At 40.1% G+C, this 14,202-nt stretch overlaps 1 protein-coding gene across 1 annotated transcript; it reads left to right on the forward strand.

Annotated features, from left to right (window-relative positions):
* The first annotated feature begins 346 nt into the window (after positions 1-346).
* LOC126709548 (wall-associated receptor kinase 2-like) lies at positions 347-13,983 on the forward strand. Its single transcript, XM_050409832.1, has 3 exons — positions 347-1,306; positions 1,831-1,980; positions 12,787-13,983. The coding sequence occupies exons 1-3, from the start codon at positions 379-381 to the stop codon at positions 13,959-13,961; spliced, it is 2,253 nt and encodes a 750-aa protein (XP_050265789.1). The 5' UTR covers positions 347-378; the 3' UTR covers positions 13,962-13,983.
* Positions 13,984-14,202: the final 219 nt, after the last annotated feature.

Consider the following 14,202-nt stretch of genomic DNA (forward strand, 5'->3'; position numbering starts at 1 on the left):
GTATTCAACGAAATAGATAAACTCTCACTTTCTGAGTTAGGTAAAACAACAAATCAATGAGCCACACATATGGGTTGGAAAATAACGTAAGGGCAAGCTGCTAGAAATTGGTAATTGGTTAGCTCCGCTTGGGTTCACACAAGATTTTTCAACAAATCATGTCTTTTTAGTTTCAGTTGAGTAAACTAGTATAAAAATGTGGGGCACCAGAGAATAGACTTAATTAGAATAAATTAAAAAATTATTAAAATGTTTGACATGTATGTGATAGTAATGGTGACGGGGCCGGGGCCGGGGCCGGGTCAGGGTCATCAAGCAATTTCTATAAATATGATATCAAGGTCTAAAGAGAAGCACTGATCTATAATAAAAGAAAAGATGATGATGGAAAAGAAAACCAGAACAATTCAGCACATAACTTGGTTTCTATGGTTCGTGGTGGTGCTGTTTGTATGGGCGTGCATAGCCACTGCATCATTAGCAGCAAGTTCTATTGCAAATCCTGGTTGCCTTGAAACATGTGGAGATGTAATTGTTCCGTACCCGTTCGGGATTGAAGACCCCAAGTGTGCAAAGAACGAGTCCTTCCTACTCGTTTGCAACCGTAGCACCAATCCTCCTAAACTGTACATAGGTGAAAACATGTTTTTGTACAACATATCGGTGGAGAACGGCACAGCAACCACCGGCATAGATGCAGCATTTCGTTGCTACAATGAAACAGGGCTCAAGTGGCGATTTGATCAGCAAATTACACTGTCAAAAGGGCCACTGACCTTCTCCGACTCCCGAAACAAGTTTACATCTCTCGGTTGCGATAACTTGGCCCTCATGAATGATGCTGACGGTGGTTTTGGGGGTGGATGTTTCTCCTTGTGCGGCTACAATGAAAACGGTCCTCCTGATGATGGCTCTTGCTCAGGTGTTGGATGCTGCCAGACACCAATTCCTAAGCACCTCAAGACATTAAATATTACTCTTGAAAAAGTAGGCTCAAACAATATAAGCGATAATTCGATGAGTAATATTTCGTGCATCTATGCCTTCTTAACGGATCCAACCTTGTTCGATATGTCCACTGTAGACCTCTACATTGACCCATTAATTGATAATCGGTATCCTAGTCCACCAGTGGTGCTTGATTGGGTGGTGGGAAAGGAAAAGTGCGAAGCAAGTGAAGGACCCTCAGGATACGCCTGCGGCGACACTGGAACTTCGTGCAACTACTCGGACAATGGCCGCGGATATCGTTGCCTTTGTAAAGAAGGATACATGGGAAACCCCTACCTCCGCCAAGGCTGCCAAGGTGAATTAATCAATTGCTTTCATTTATTGTTAAACTTAATGAATCCTTAATTTTTATTATTCTTTTATTTATATATGTATATATATATATATATATATATATATATATATTGGGATGAATATTTTTACTATTATTTTTCTTTCCTGTGAAGAGGAAACTTAAATTATATATGGAGGAATTAAGTAATTACTAGTATGGTATAACTAACTCCTAAGAATTTGGAGAAAATACACCCTATTTCGGTGTATGTTTCTCGCCTTTCACAGTTGGTGAGACTCACAACTAATGGGTCTCACCAACTCTGAGAAAGAAGAAGCATACACCCAAAACAATGTATACTTTCTCAAGAATTTGTTAATAATTAGCTTACAATCCTATCAGAACTCAGGAGGATCAAAATATATCACAAAAGATTCACTATAGTTAATTATACTATAGGCACATACTTATGACAATCATTTTAATTTTTTATTTCTCTTTTTCCTAAAGATTAGTTTGTAAATGTAGTCCTTATTATTTCATAGATATAAATGAGTGCGAAGATCCAAGCACCTACCCATGTGAAGGTACTTGCAAAAATACACCAGGAAATTACACATGCATCTGCCCACTTGTTATGCGCGGTGACGGTAAAGTTGCTTGTCATGGAGTTCGTCTTGTCATAATTGTCACAGGTATTATTTACTTTTCCATGATTAAAAAAATTTCATGCATCTTGAGTAAGTGGCTTAGCTAGAAATTAAAAGAAGAGAAAGAAAAACATAAAGGAAAAAAAAAAAAAAAAAAAAAGATTAAAAAGGCGTTGACCAAATTTCTTTCTACCCAAATATGACATTCTAAATGTTTTCTTTTCTATTGATTGCCTGAATTCTTACAAACTTATCTTAACATATTTTACAATCAACTAGCCTCATCCCATGCGAAGAGGGTGTGATGAGGCTTTTATTTTTTTTTTAGTGGTCCTATTTTGTAGAAAAAAAAATGTGTTCATTTTATTTTATTTTATATATATATATAAAATTTTTATTTTGAAAATTTAATTTATAAGTGGATAAACCAATTTGAAAATTAACAGGAGAGTGTTTCTATTTTTTAGGCAATGTTTTAGTAGGAGTTAGAGTTGTATTTTTTACCACCTTGTCCTTTAGTTTTGTCTCTACTTAAACATAGGGATATAGGGGCATTTTTTAACTAAAAAAATGAGAAATCCAAAATGGAGAAGCTCCTTAAATAATAGTATAGATAATAGCGGTATCACGGGGAGGCCCGGGCCCCCTAGCCCAAAGATAAAAAAAAAAAAGGCCCTTTGCCCAAAGAAAAAAAAATTATTAGTTATAATTTTTTTTATTTTTAGAGCTGTGCTTCTCTCTTTCAAAAATTTAGACATGTTCCCTTTGAATTAGCCTAGCCCAACTAACAACTATTCAACTTAAAATTTTAAAAATAAAAAATCCTAGTCAACCCAATATTAGCAAGGTTTTCAAACCCGAACTGTTCATTGAATCGTAAAAGGGAGAGGTTCAAGATTTTTGAGGTCAAACTGAAATCGAACCGTGATGACGTCATAATTAATTTAATAATTAATTAAAGCCTAAATATAGATATTAAATTTATAAAACTAGCAAAATTGACAATATATCTATATATGTGAGGGAAATTTAATGATTTTCAAGCATATATTTAATAATTAAATAAGAAAGTTAATAAAATAAAATAATAACCATGAAAACATTAAAATTTATGATTAATTTTTGAAGTAAAGTTGAATATCTTTGAAGGATTTTAATTATAATTTTTTTTATTCCTTGTAAGAGATGGATAATTTAATTAAGTAGAATAAAATTGTGTTAAGTTGTTTTTATAAAATAAATAAATGATAAGGGGTTCACAGTTCTTGCCACCGGTTCGTGTAGTCCAACCTCGGTTTTAGGGGTTCACGGAATTAACAAAAAATCTGGTTCTTTATGCTTAAAAAACCGGTTTTCATCCCGATTCTTGGTTTTCACGATCCGACCTCCCAGTCCGGTTTGGGTCTGAAAACCTTGAGTATTAGAGTATTAGCATTAATGTTCTAAATGCTAAATATTTAGTATTTAGAACACCAAATATCAAAAACACTACCATACAGACATATCAAATGCTATATTAAAGTAGAAAAAGTAAATTTTGGTTTGTGAATATTTTTTTTTTTTTTTTTTTGCAATAGCTGATGCTGTTAAGAAACAATATTATTTTGTGTTATTTTGTTGCTATTAGTAGATTATTTCATCTTAATGTATTAAGAAACAATGATTTTATGTATTTATCTTGGTTGATAGTTTGTTCATGCTATATAGATACCTTTTTTTTTTTTTTTTTTGTATACTTCGGCCCCCCTAGTTTAAAATCCTAAGTCCGCCCCTAGCCACAAAACTACTACAACAATTTTTTTAATTTTTTTTATTTTTTTGCAATAGCTGATGTTCTTAAGAAACAATATTATTTTGTGTTTTTTCGTTGCTATCGGTAGATGATTGCATCTTAATATATTAAGAAACAATGATTTTATGTATTTATCTTGGTTGATAGTTTGTTCATACTATATAGATACCTATTTTTTTTTTGTATACTTCGACCCCCCTAGCTTGAAATCCTAAGTCCGCCCCTAGCCACAAAACTACTACAACAATTTATTTCATCTGTGTATTATCGTTGTAATAATTTATGACAACAAAAAAAATCGTTGCGATAAATTATAGCAACACAAAATTTTGTTGTAATAAATAATTTCTAATAATAACCAAGAATTTTTTTGCAACAATGCGTTACTGCACATAAATTTTTCATCGCAAAAACCTATTTTCTCAATCTTTATTGTAATAGTGTGCAATGAAATGTTTTTGTTGCAATAAGATTTTATTGCAACAAAACGTTATCACAACAAAAAATAACCTATTGCCTAAGATTTTATTGCAACATTGTTTTTTGTTACAATAAGAGTTTATTGCAAAAATTTTGAGTTTATTCCAACAAAAAGTTTCGTTGCAGTATACTTTTTTTCTTGCATAGCTGCCAAAATATTACATACCATGCAATCAATTATTAAAAATTATTGTGCTCATATAACAAACTCAAATATTTGGCAATTTAATTACTAAGAAAGCTTGAGTTGTACCCTATGCTTTTTAGACCCAGACCGTTCAAAGAATTGGTAAAAGGGAGAGGTTCAAGGTTTTTAAGGTTGGACCGAGATCCAATCAAGATCAACCCGTGATGATCTCATAATTAATTTAGTAATTAATTAAAATAATATAATTATGTTAAATTCATAAATATTAGCAAGATTGACTAAAAATATTGTGGGGTCCAATAGTTTATGGGTCCGGCCCACGCGCTTATGGGAAGCCCACCGGTCCTAAACTGAAGGAGGCCAGGGCCCAAGCTCGAAACTAGGAAACATAAAAAGTGGCCCGAAGACACAGCCGAGGACGGTTTCGTCCTCGGCAGGTCCAAAACCTCAAGGGTAGGAATGGAACACGAGTAAGCTAGAAAGATCAGAAAATATCCTGGGGAAGTTGTCTTTAATACCCTTCCCTGACATGACACTGCCCCTAACAGAGCTGGGATCTTAGGCTTTATGGATCATCTCCAGCAATTTTGGGATTAGACTGATGGGACAGATATCTGTCCTGGAAAGATCGACCCTACACGTGGACGAAGGACAACGAACGTAGGCTAGTATAAAAGAGAATGTTATGTGACCAAAAAGGGGGGTCACCATCTAGCTTCTTGAGAAAGACTTGAGGAAAGAGAATGCCTGGATAATATACGCCAGACATCACATAAAAACCCACCGACGGGTAACCGGGGACAGCACCATCGCTCCTCGGACATGATCCGAGGAGCCAAATCCTCCTAGGTACAAGATTGAAGGGTCTGAATATCCAGCCCAAAGCTCTTTCTCATATTTGTTCATCTATAGTCCGGCCCGAAATGTCGCCCTGTGATCCAACGCTGGCCTTTCAAGCCCACTCTCTACAAATATTATTGTGAGGGACTTTCCGTGTGCGAGCCCAACATCGTTGATGGGCCGTTAAAGATTTTGTGTCCCTACAATTGGCGCCGTCTGTGGGAAAGGCTTGCGCGTTGGCACGGGTGGCGCATGAGTCAGCTCTCCAGCAAGCAGAGGTTCACGAGTTTTTCCCATCTCCGGCGACGTACAGTTGTTGCTCCGCCATGAGCCTCTGCTAGGGGCTACGCCTTGCACTGCCAACGGAGCGGACAGCTCTAGGGGCTTGCGGCCTCGAGCCAACTCCTCCCTCCCTAGCCTGGGGGCTGACCTTCGAAAAATAAATCAGTATAGAGAAAAGACTACAAAAAAGAGATCTTAAAAGTAATGGACAGAACCAAGGCCTTGCATGGTCCTCGGACCCAAGCCTATGGGGAAACCAAGTACAAAGAAGAGATCTTACAAGTAATGGACAGAACCAAGGCCTTGCATGGTCCTCGGACCCAAGCCTATGGGGAAACCAAGTACAAAGAAGAGATCTTACAAGTAATGGACAGAACCAAGGCCTTGCATGGTCCTCGGACCCAAGCCTATGGGGAAACCAAGTACAAAGAAGAGATCTTACAAGTAATGGACAGAACCAAGGCCTTGCATGGTCCTCGGACCCAAGCCTATGGGGAAACCAAGTACAAAGAAGAGATCTTACAAGTAATGGACAGAACCAAGGCCTTGCATGGTCCTCGGACCCAAGCCTATGGGGAAACCAAGTACAAAGAAGAGATCTTACAAGTAATGGACAGAACCAAGGCCTTGCATGGTCCTCGGACCCAAGCCTATGGGGAAACCAAGTACAAAGAAGAGATCTTACAAGTAATGGACAGAACCAAGGCCTTGCATGGTCCTCGGACCCAAGCCTATGGCGAAACCAAGTACAAAGAAGAGATCTTACAAGTAATGGACAGAACCAAGGCCTTGCATGGTCCTCGGACCCAAGCCTATGGGGAAACCAAGTACAAAGAAGAGATCTTAAAAGTAATGGACAGAACCAAGGCCTTGCATGGTCCTCGGACCCAAGCCTATGGGGAAACCAAGTACAAAGAAGAGATCTTACAAGTAATGGACAGAACCAAGGCCTTGCATGGTCCTCGGACCCAAGCCTATGGGGAAACCAAGTACAAAGAAGAGATCTTACAAGTAATGGACAGAACCAAGGCCTTGCATGGTCCTCGGACCCAAGCCTATGGGGAAACCAAGTACAAAGAAGAGATCTTAAAAGTAATGGACAGAACCAAGGCCTTGCATGGTCCTTGGACCCAAGCCTATGGGGAAACCAAGTACAAAGAAGAGATCTTACAAGTAATGGACAGAACCAAGGCCTTGCATGGTCCTCGGACCCAAGCCTATGGGGAAACCAAGTACAAAGAAGAGATCTTACAAGTAATGGACAGAACCAAGGCCTTGCATGGTCCTCGGACCCAAGCCTATGGGGAAACCAAGTACAAAGAAGAGATCTTACAAGTAATGGACAGAACCAAGGCCTTGCATGGTCCTCGGACCCAAGCCTATGGGGAAACCAAGTACAAAGAAGAGATCTTAAAAGTAATGGACAGAACCAAGGCCTTGCATGGTCCTCGGACCCAAGCCTATGGGGAAACCAAGTACAAAGAAGAGATCTTACAAGTAATGGACAGAACCAAGGCCTTGCATGGTCCTCGGACCCAAGCCTATGGGGAAACCAAGTACAAAGAAGAGATCTTACAAGTAATGGACAGAACCAAGGCCTTGCATGGTCCTCGGACCCAAGCCTATGGGGAAACCAAGTACAAAGAAGAGATCTTAAAAGTAATGGACAGAACCAAGGCCTTGCATGGTCCTTGGACCCAAGCCTATGGGGAAACCAAGTACAAAGAAGAGATCTTACAAGTAATGGACAGAACCAAGGCCTTGCATGGTCCTCGGACCCTAGCCTATGGGGAAACCAAGTACAAAGAAGAGATCTTAAAAGTAATGAACAGAACCAAGGCCTTGCATGGTCCTTGGACCCAAGCCTATGGGGAAACCAAGTACAAAGAAGAGATCTTACAAGTAATGGACAGAACCAAGGCCTTGCATGGTCCTCGGACCCAAGCCTATGGGGAAACCAAGTACAAAGAAGAGATCTTACAAGTAATGGACAGAACCAAGGCCTTGCATGGTCCTCGGACCCAAGCCTATGGGGAAACCAAGTACAAAGAAGAGATCTTACAAGTAATGGACAGAACCAAGGCCTTGCATGGTCCTCGGACCCAAGCCTATGGGGAAACCAAGTACAAAAAAGAGATCTTACAAGTAATGGACAGAACCAAGGCCTTGCATGGTCCTCGGACCCAAGCCTATGGGGAAACCAAGTACAAAGAAGAGATCTTACAAGTAATGGACAGAACCAAGGCCTTGCATGGTCCTCGGACCCAAGCCTATGGGGAAACCAAGTACAAAGAAGAGATCTTACAAGTAATGGACAGAACCAAGGCCTTGCATGGTCCTCGGACCCAAGCCTATGGGGAAACCAAGTACAAAAAAGAGATCTTAAAAGTAATGGCCAGAACCAAGGCCTTGCATGGTCCTCGGACCCAAGCCTATGGGGAAACCAAGTACAAAAAAGAGATCTTAAAAGTAATGGACAGAACCAAGGCCTTGCATGGTCCTCGGACCCAAGCCTATGGGGAAACCAAGTACAAAAAAGAGATCTTACAAGTAATGGACAGAACCAAGGCCTTGCATGGTCCTCGGACCCAAGCCTATGGGGAAACCAAGTACAAAAAAGAGATCTTACAAGTAATGGACAGAACCAAGGCCTTGCATGGTCCTCGGACTCAAGCCTATGGGGAAACCAAATACGCAAATGAAAAACCAGATACACAAAAGCACGATCGGAGTACCCTACTTCCCGTTCGATAGATCGGATGGATTGTGAGGAGGTCATCATTCTTGGGCGACATTTGCGCGTTTATCACAAGAGTAGTCAACTGCTACCCCGGTCAGTTTATTAAGTTTGATTTATTACAAGTTATCGATATAATGCCTGATAGTGCTGATAGATGAGAGTTGATTAGATTATGCTTCAAAGTAGCTTTGTTACAAATATTCTCAAAGCAACACATACATAGAGCAAATTCGTTCACAAAGTTGTATTGCCCAGTAGATCAACGCTTAAAACATGTAAATCAATTTCCATTTTTATTACAACGAAGAAATAGTACAGTGTACAATGAAAAGCTGCAATCAGCCTACGTCAAAGCCTACTACATAAGCAAGAAAAAGAAAAATACAAGAAAGCTGGAGAAAGCCGAGGAGGTATGTCGGAGGAAAGGTTGGCCACAGCTCCGAGACCTTATTCTTCCCCCGCGCTCTTACATGCCCATAACTCAGGCAGCCAAAGAAACCCAACTTGAGCCTGGCACCGTTGAAGGAAAGGCGCAGGGAGTGGGAAGTTGAGGGGCTTTCTCTAAACATACGTCTGCCGCAAAGCAGAGGTGCTGATGGTGGAAAATCTTTCTTCTGCCGTACCAAAACTCTGGCGTGGGCAGAACCTGCTTCGGATTTTGACTAAAAGAGGGAAAGATTCCCTTCCCCCTCGGTCGAAATGAAGTATTCTCCTGAACTTAAGCTTCCTGTGCCCATACCTTACTGTTATAAGCCTCATGAGGACACGGCGCTTCTGCGGCGGAGAAAGTTCTTTCTTCCCAGCCCTCGCTTTCAACATGTTATGCCAAGAAAGGAGAACTCCGGATATGGGAAGCGTGATGTGAGAGAAAAATAAAAGGATGGGTATATATAAAGCAACCCTCTCTCCCTCCTATTTATTTGAAAAGGCAAGATAATGGCAGTCAACTCACGCGGCGTCCCAAGGAGCACTACAGACAAAGTAGTCTTGGCTCAACTTCCAACGTCAACTGCAGCCAAGAGACTCAAGGAGCCTCGTAAAGGCGCGCCTCGATCCTTGGGGCGTCAGAGAAGTACTGCGTGGCCAGAGGTTGCAGAAATATCTCTTAATCCGCGGATTCATCGAAATTCGCGGCCCAAGCCCGCTTTGCATGAAGGCCCAGGGACACCCTGTTTGGCACCTCGGGAAATGCTCAATGAAAGGGAAAATCTGAACTCAAAGTCTTGGACAGAACCTAAGGCTTGCATGGTCCTCGAACTCAAGCTAAAAGGGAAAACCAAGTACTGATGCAGACATTGGTCTTGAACAGAACCTAAGGCTTGCATGGTCCTCGGACTCAAGCTAAAAGGGAAAACCAAGTACTGGTGCAGACATTGGTCTCGGACAGAACCTAAGGCTTGCATGGTCCTCGGACTCAAGCTAAAAAGGAAAACCAAGCACCGATAAAGACACAAGTCTCGGACTCAAGCCTAAGGGAAAAATCAAGTACATAAGATAAAACGCATACGTCCTGAACAAAACCCAGATTTTGCAAAGTTCTCGGACTCAGGCTTCTTGGGAAATCAACTGCCCTAATGAAGAAATTTCTCGGCTTAAATACTGGAAAAGGTTAAGGCTCGCGTATCATGGAGATGGCAGAACAACCTAATGATCGTCAACCTAAGGAGGCCATTCATCCGGTGGGTAACATGTCCTCGGATAACTACTTCTTACACCTTATCGAGCATTTAATACCCATCACGGCTAATTTTAAGATAAGTCTCATTCCTCACTGGTCGGATTGTTATGTTGAATAATAATTTTGTTAAAGTTATCGTGGCATCTTTTTATCAACGATTACTTTGGCCTTAGTTATTATTGATTCAAATGCTATACTATTATGCTGAGCAGCGCTTTCACATTGGTTAGAATATATAAACAAGACCTACGAAATAGAGTAACAATAACTTTTATTAATATGAAAAATTGTTACAACGTACAAGGAAGGGCTTAAACAAGCCTATACAAAAAATGAACTGCTAAAACAGTAACAACATCCGTAATACAAATAAGTAAACCATCAGGTGTCTTCTGAAATCGCCTTCAAAATCTCTCTGAAATCTTTGCCTCAGTACTGCTCATATCAGGACAAGAACCTTTTACAGAAAAGAAGGACAAGGAAGAAGAATTGGAACACATGAAAGCACTTCAGCAAACTCTTGTCGCTGAAGAAAGCAAGGGAAAAAGAAGATGGAGGACATGAGTAGGAAGGAGGAGAAGAAGAGGGAAGCAATGAAAAGAAAGTAAAAGGAGCAAAAGAGGGAGAAGGGGAGCCATATTAGGTATGCTCATGAGAGAGCAGATGGAGATGACAAGGGAGGTTTTCGACTCAGTCACACCAGAAATGGGGTGTGACGAGTCCCTGCTTCGGATTTTGGCTAAAAGAATGGGGAGGTAAATCTTAAGCCTCCGCCATCCTTGCCCCGACCGAGCCATCTCGAGTTTTGTTAGGACATAGCGTTTCTGGGAAAGGAAGAATTTGTTCATGATGGATTACTATGAGAGAGGTATTATTGAATAAGGAGTAACCGGATGGAGGAAGTGGATTCTGGAAAGAACGTGAGGGATTCGGATATGAAAAAGCCACCCTCTGTCTTCTCTCTTTATATAGGGGACGAAGAAGAGAGTACGTAACGCACTCAGATCCCCAGGGAAATCCAGAGTACAACGCGCCGCTTCGTTCTCCCACACCATCATTAACCGTTATATCTGGGAGGTCTCGTAAATGGGAAGATATTAAAGACACGCTGCAGATAACCACGCGGCATAACGGCAACGTACGCAAATCCAGGAAAAACGGCTCGTAGACCGGTACGTTCCTTGGGGAGGGGAAGAGTTGCCAGTGTTGATCAAGATCCGAAGAAAGTGAACGGCAATAAGGGCTTGACATCATCAAAATCCACCTGTCCTACCATGACATTGGACAGCAAGATTTTGAGGGGCTAATGTGGGGTCCAATAGTTTATGGGTCCGGCCCACGCGCTTATGGGAAGCCCACCGGTCCTAAACTGAAGGAGGCCAGGGCCCAAGCTCGAAACTAGGAAACATAAAAAGTGGCCCGAAGACACAGCCGAGGACGGTTTCGTCCTCGGCAGGTCCAAAACCTCAAGGGTAGGAATGGAACACGAGTAAGCTAGAAAGATCAGAAAATATCCTGGGGAAGTTGTCTTTAATACCCTTCCCTGACATGACACTGCCCCTAACAGAGCTGGGATCTTAGGCTTTATGGATCATCTCCAGCAATTTTGGGATTAGACTGATGGGACAGATATCTGTCCTGGAAAGATCGACCCTACACGTGGACGAAGGACAACGAACGTAGGCTAGTATAAAAGAGAATGTTATGTGACCAAAAAGGGGGGTCACCATCTAGCTTCTTGAGAAAGACTTGAGGAAAGAGAATGCCTGGATAATATACGCCGGACATCACATAAAAACCCACCGACGGGTAACCGGGGACAGCACCATCGCTCCTCGGACATGATCCGAGGAGCCAAATCCTCCTAGGTACAAGATTGAAGGGTCTGAATATCCAGCCCAAAGCTCTTTCTCATATTTGTTCATCTATAGTCCGGCCCGAAATGTCACCCTGTGATCCAACGCTGGCCTTTCAAGCCCACTCTCTACAAATATTATTGTGAGGGACTTTCCGTGTGCGAGCCCAACATCGTTGATGGGCCGTTAAAGATTTTGTGTCCCTACAAATATCTATAAAAAATTGAAAAAAAAAAAAACTTTCAAATAAATTTCCATGATATTATAAGGTTAATAGAAAATAATACAACATAAATAAGCATGAAAATAAACTTGTATAATTATCCTTCAAGAATAAATCATTTTGATTAAATTAAAAAAATCACTTTTAATTAATTTAGTAAACTCCCATGCCAATGAGAATTATTATTAAATCACAAGTAAATTTATCAAAGAAAACAAATTTAGTAATATTTAATAAATTGAGAGAGAGGTAATATAATATGTTGAGAAATTATAAATCATGTAAGTATATAATAAATATAATAATAGATTATAGTTGAACACAAGGGGAGCAAGTGGTCTAATGGTTACAATGTTGGTCTTTGTTCTTAATTGAGTGTCAAATCTCAGGTCTTCTCTATTTTTTAAAATAAAGTCAACTCTTTGACCCGGTTGAACCAACTCATGGTTCAAACGGTTATTCAGGTTGAACTGCGGTTTAAGGGGTTCTCTCAGATTGTTCCAATAGCCTGTTCGCACTCATTAACAATCGATTTCATGATCGGTTCATAATTATCTCGGTCGAATAGGCCGGTCCAGTTTGAATTTGAAAACCATGTTGTACCTCAGCCAAGTATTGTAATGGCACTCAGATATGGATGGAAGACATCCATGGAGAGGCCCACCACCTTGTATTGTTTGACCAAAGTTTGGTTATTTGAATAAAGTCACGGTATTCTTTCTAAAAATAAAAATAAATAAATAATTCCTCATCATTATTGTTGGTCATTAAACTATTCTCATTTCTTTTTGCCATTTTTTATTTGCATACAGTTCTAGGAGCAATCATTTCGTTTGTGATCAGCATTCTCCTAATCTTCATTCTCTATAAAAGGAGGAGACAAGAAAAAAACTTCATAAAACATGGTGGTTTAGTGCTGCAGAACCAAAGGGTAAGGATATTTAAAGAGGAAGAGCTAATAAAAGCCACCAATAACTATGGCCATCTTCTAGGTCAAGGCGGTTTTGGATCAGTTTACAAAGGGGTATTAGCTGATGATACGCACATTGCCGTCAAGAAGCCTAGGGGCTTGGACAAGACAGATCTTAACCAACAATTTCAACATGAAATTTGTATTATTTCCCAGGTCAATCACAAGAATGTCGTCAAGCTCTTAGGTTTATGCCTACACACTGACATTCCATTGCTTGTTTATGAATTCATATCAAATGGAACCCTCTCTGAACATATCCATAAGACTAAGTCAAGTTTCTTAAGTTCATGGAAGAATTGTCTAAGAATAGCTGAAGAGACAGCATCCGCCCTAAGTTACTTGCATTCTTCAGCAGACCCACCAATCATTCATAGAGATGTAAAGTCCAGTAACATACTCTTAGATGATCACCATACAGCAAAAGTATCTGATTTTGGAGCTTCAGTTCTCATTCCAATAGGTCAAAATGGACTAAGTATAGCCGTGCAAGGAACTCTCGGTTACCTGGACCCTGAATATCTAACAACAGGTAATTTAACCGCAAAAAGTGATGTATATAGTTTCGGAGTTCTCCTCGTAGAGCTCTTAACAGGACAGAACCCGTGCACTTTTACTAGGTTTGGAAAAAGGAGTAACCTCATTCAATATTTCATCTCTTCATTACAAGACAAAAATCTATTACAAATTTTGAATTTTGAGGCCATTGATAGAATTGAAAGGGAGCAAATATTGGAAGTTGCTAAACTGGCAATGAATTGTCTTAATAGTTGTGGGGAAAAAAGGCCACCAATGATGGAAGTGGCAGAGGTTCTTGCTAAGCTAATGAGAGTATCCCGTGAAAGCTTGTTGGTTCAGCATAACAGTGAAGATACAAAGAGCTTAACTAGTGACTTATCATTCCATGGTTTTGAGTATGAGAATGCAACTTCTCACATGGGCTGCCAATTATCTGAGTTCCATCTCAGTGAAACCCCATTGATATTGAACCAAGTTGACTCATCCATATATTTATGAAACAGTCTCAAGTACCCTATATGGTGTTGATATTTAAGTAATATTGTTGTATGTAGCATAACCTTGTTTGGTGTTCACTTACACTGTAATTATCTGTTTACTTAGCTTTTTTTGGATAACAACATATGTTAGATGATAGCCAAATTTGAGATATAAAAATTTACTGGGATGAATGATTTTGTTGTAAATTGAATGGTTTAGGCTGTGTGCTAATTTCGCAATTTCGACCTTTAATTATGCA

This window comes from Quercus robur, chromosome 12 (genome assembly GCF_932294415.1).
Source record: "Quercus robur chromosome 12, dhQueRobu3.1, whole genome shotgun sequence".
NCBI classification, from domain to species: Eukaryota; Viridiplantae; Streptophyta; class Magnoliopsida; order Fagales; family Fagaceae; genus Quercus; species Quercus robur.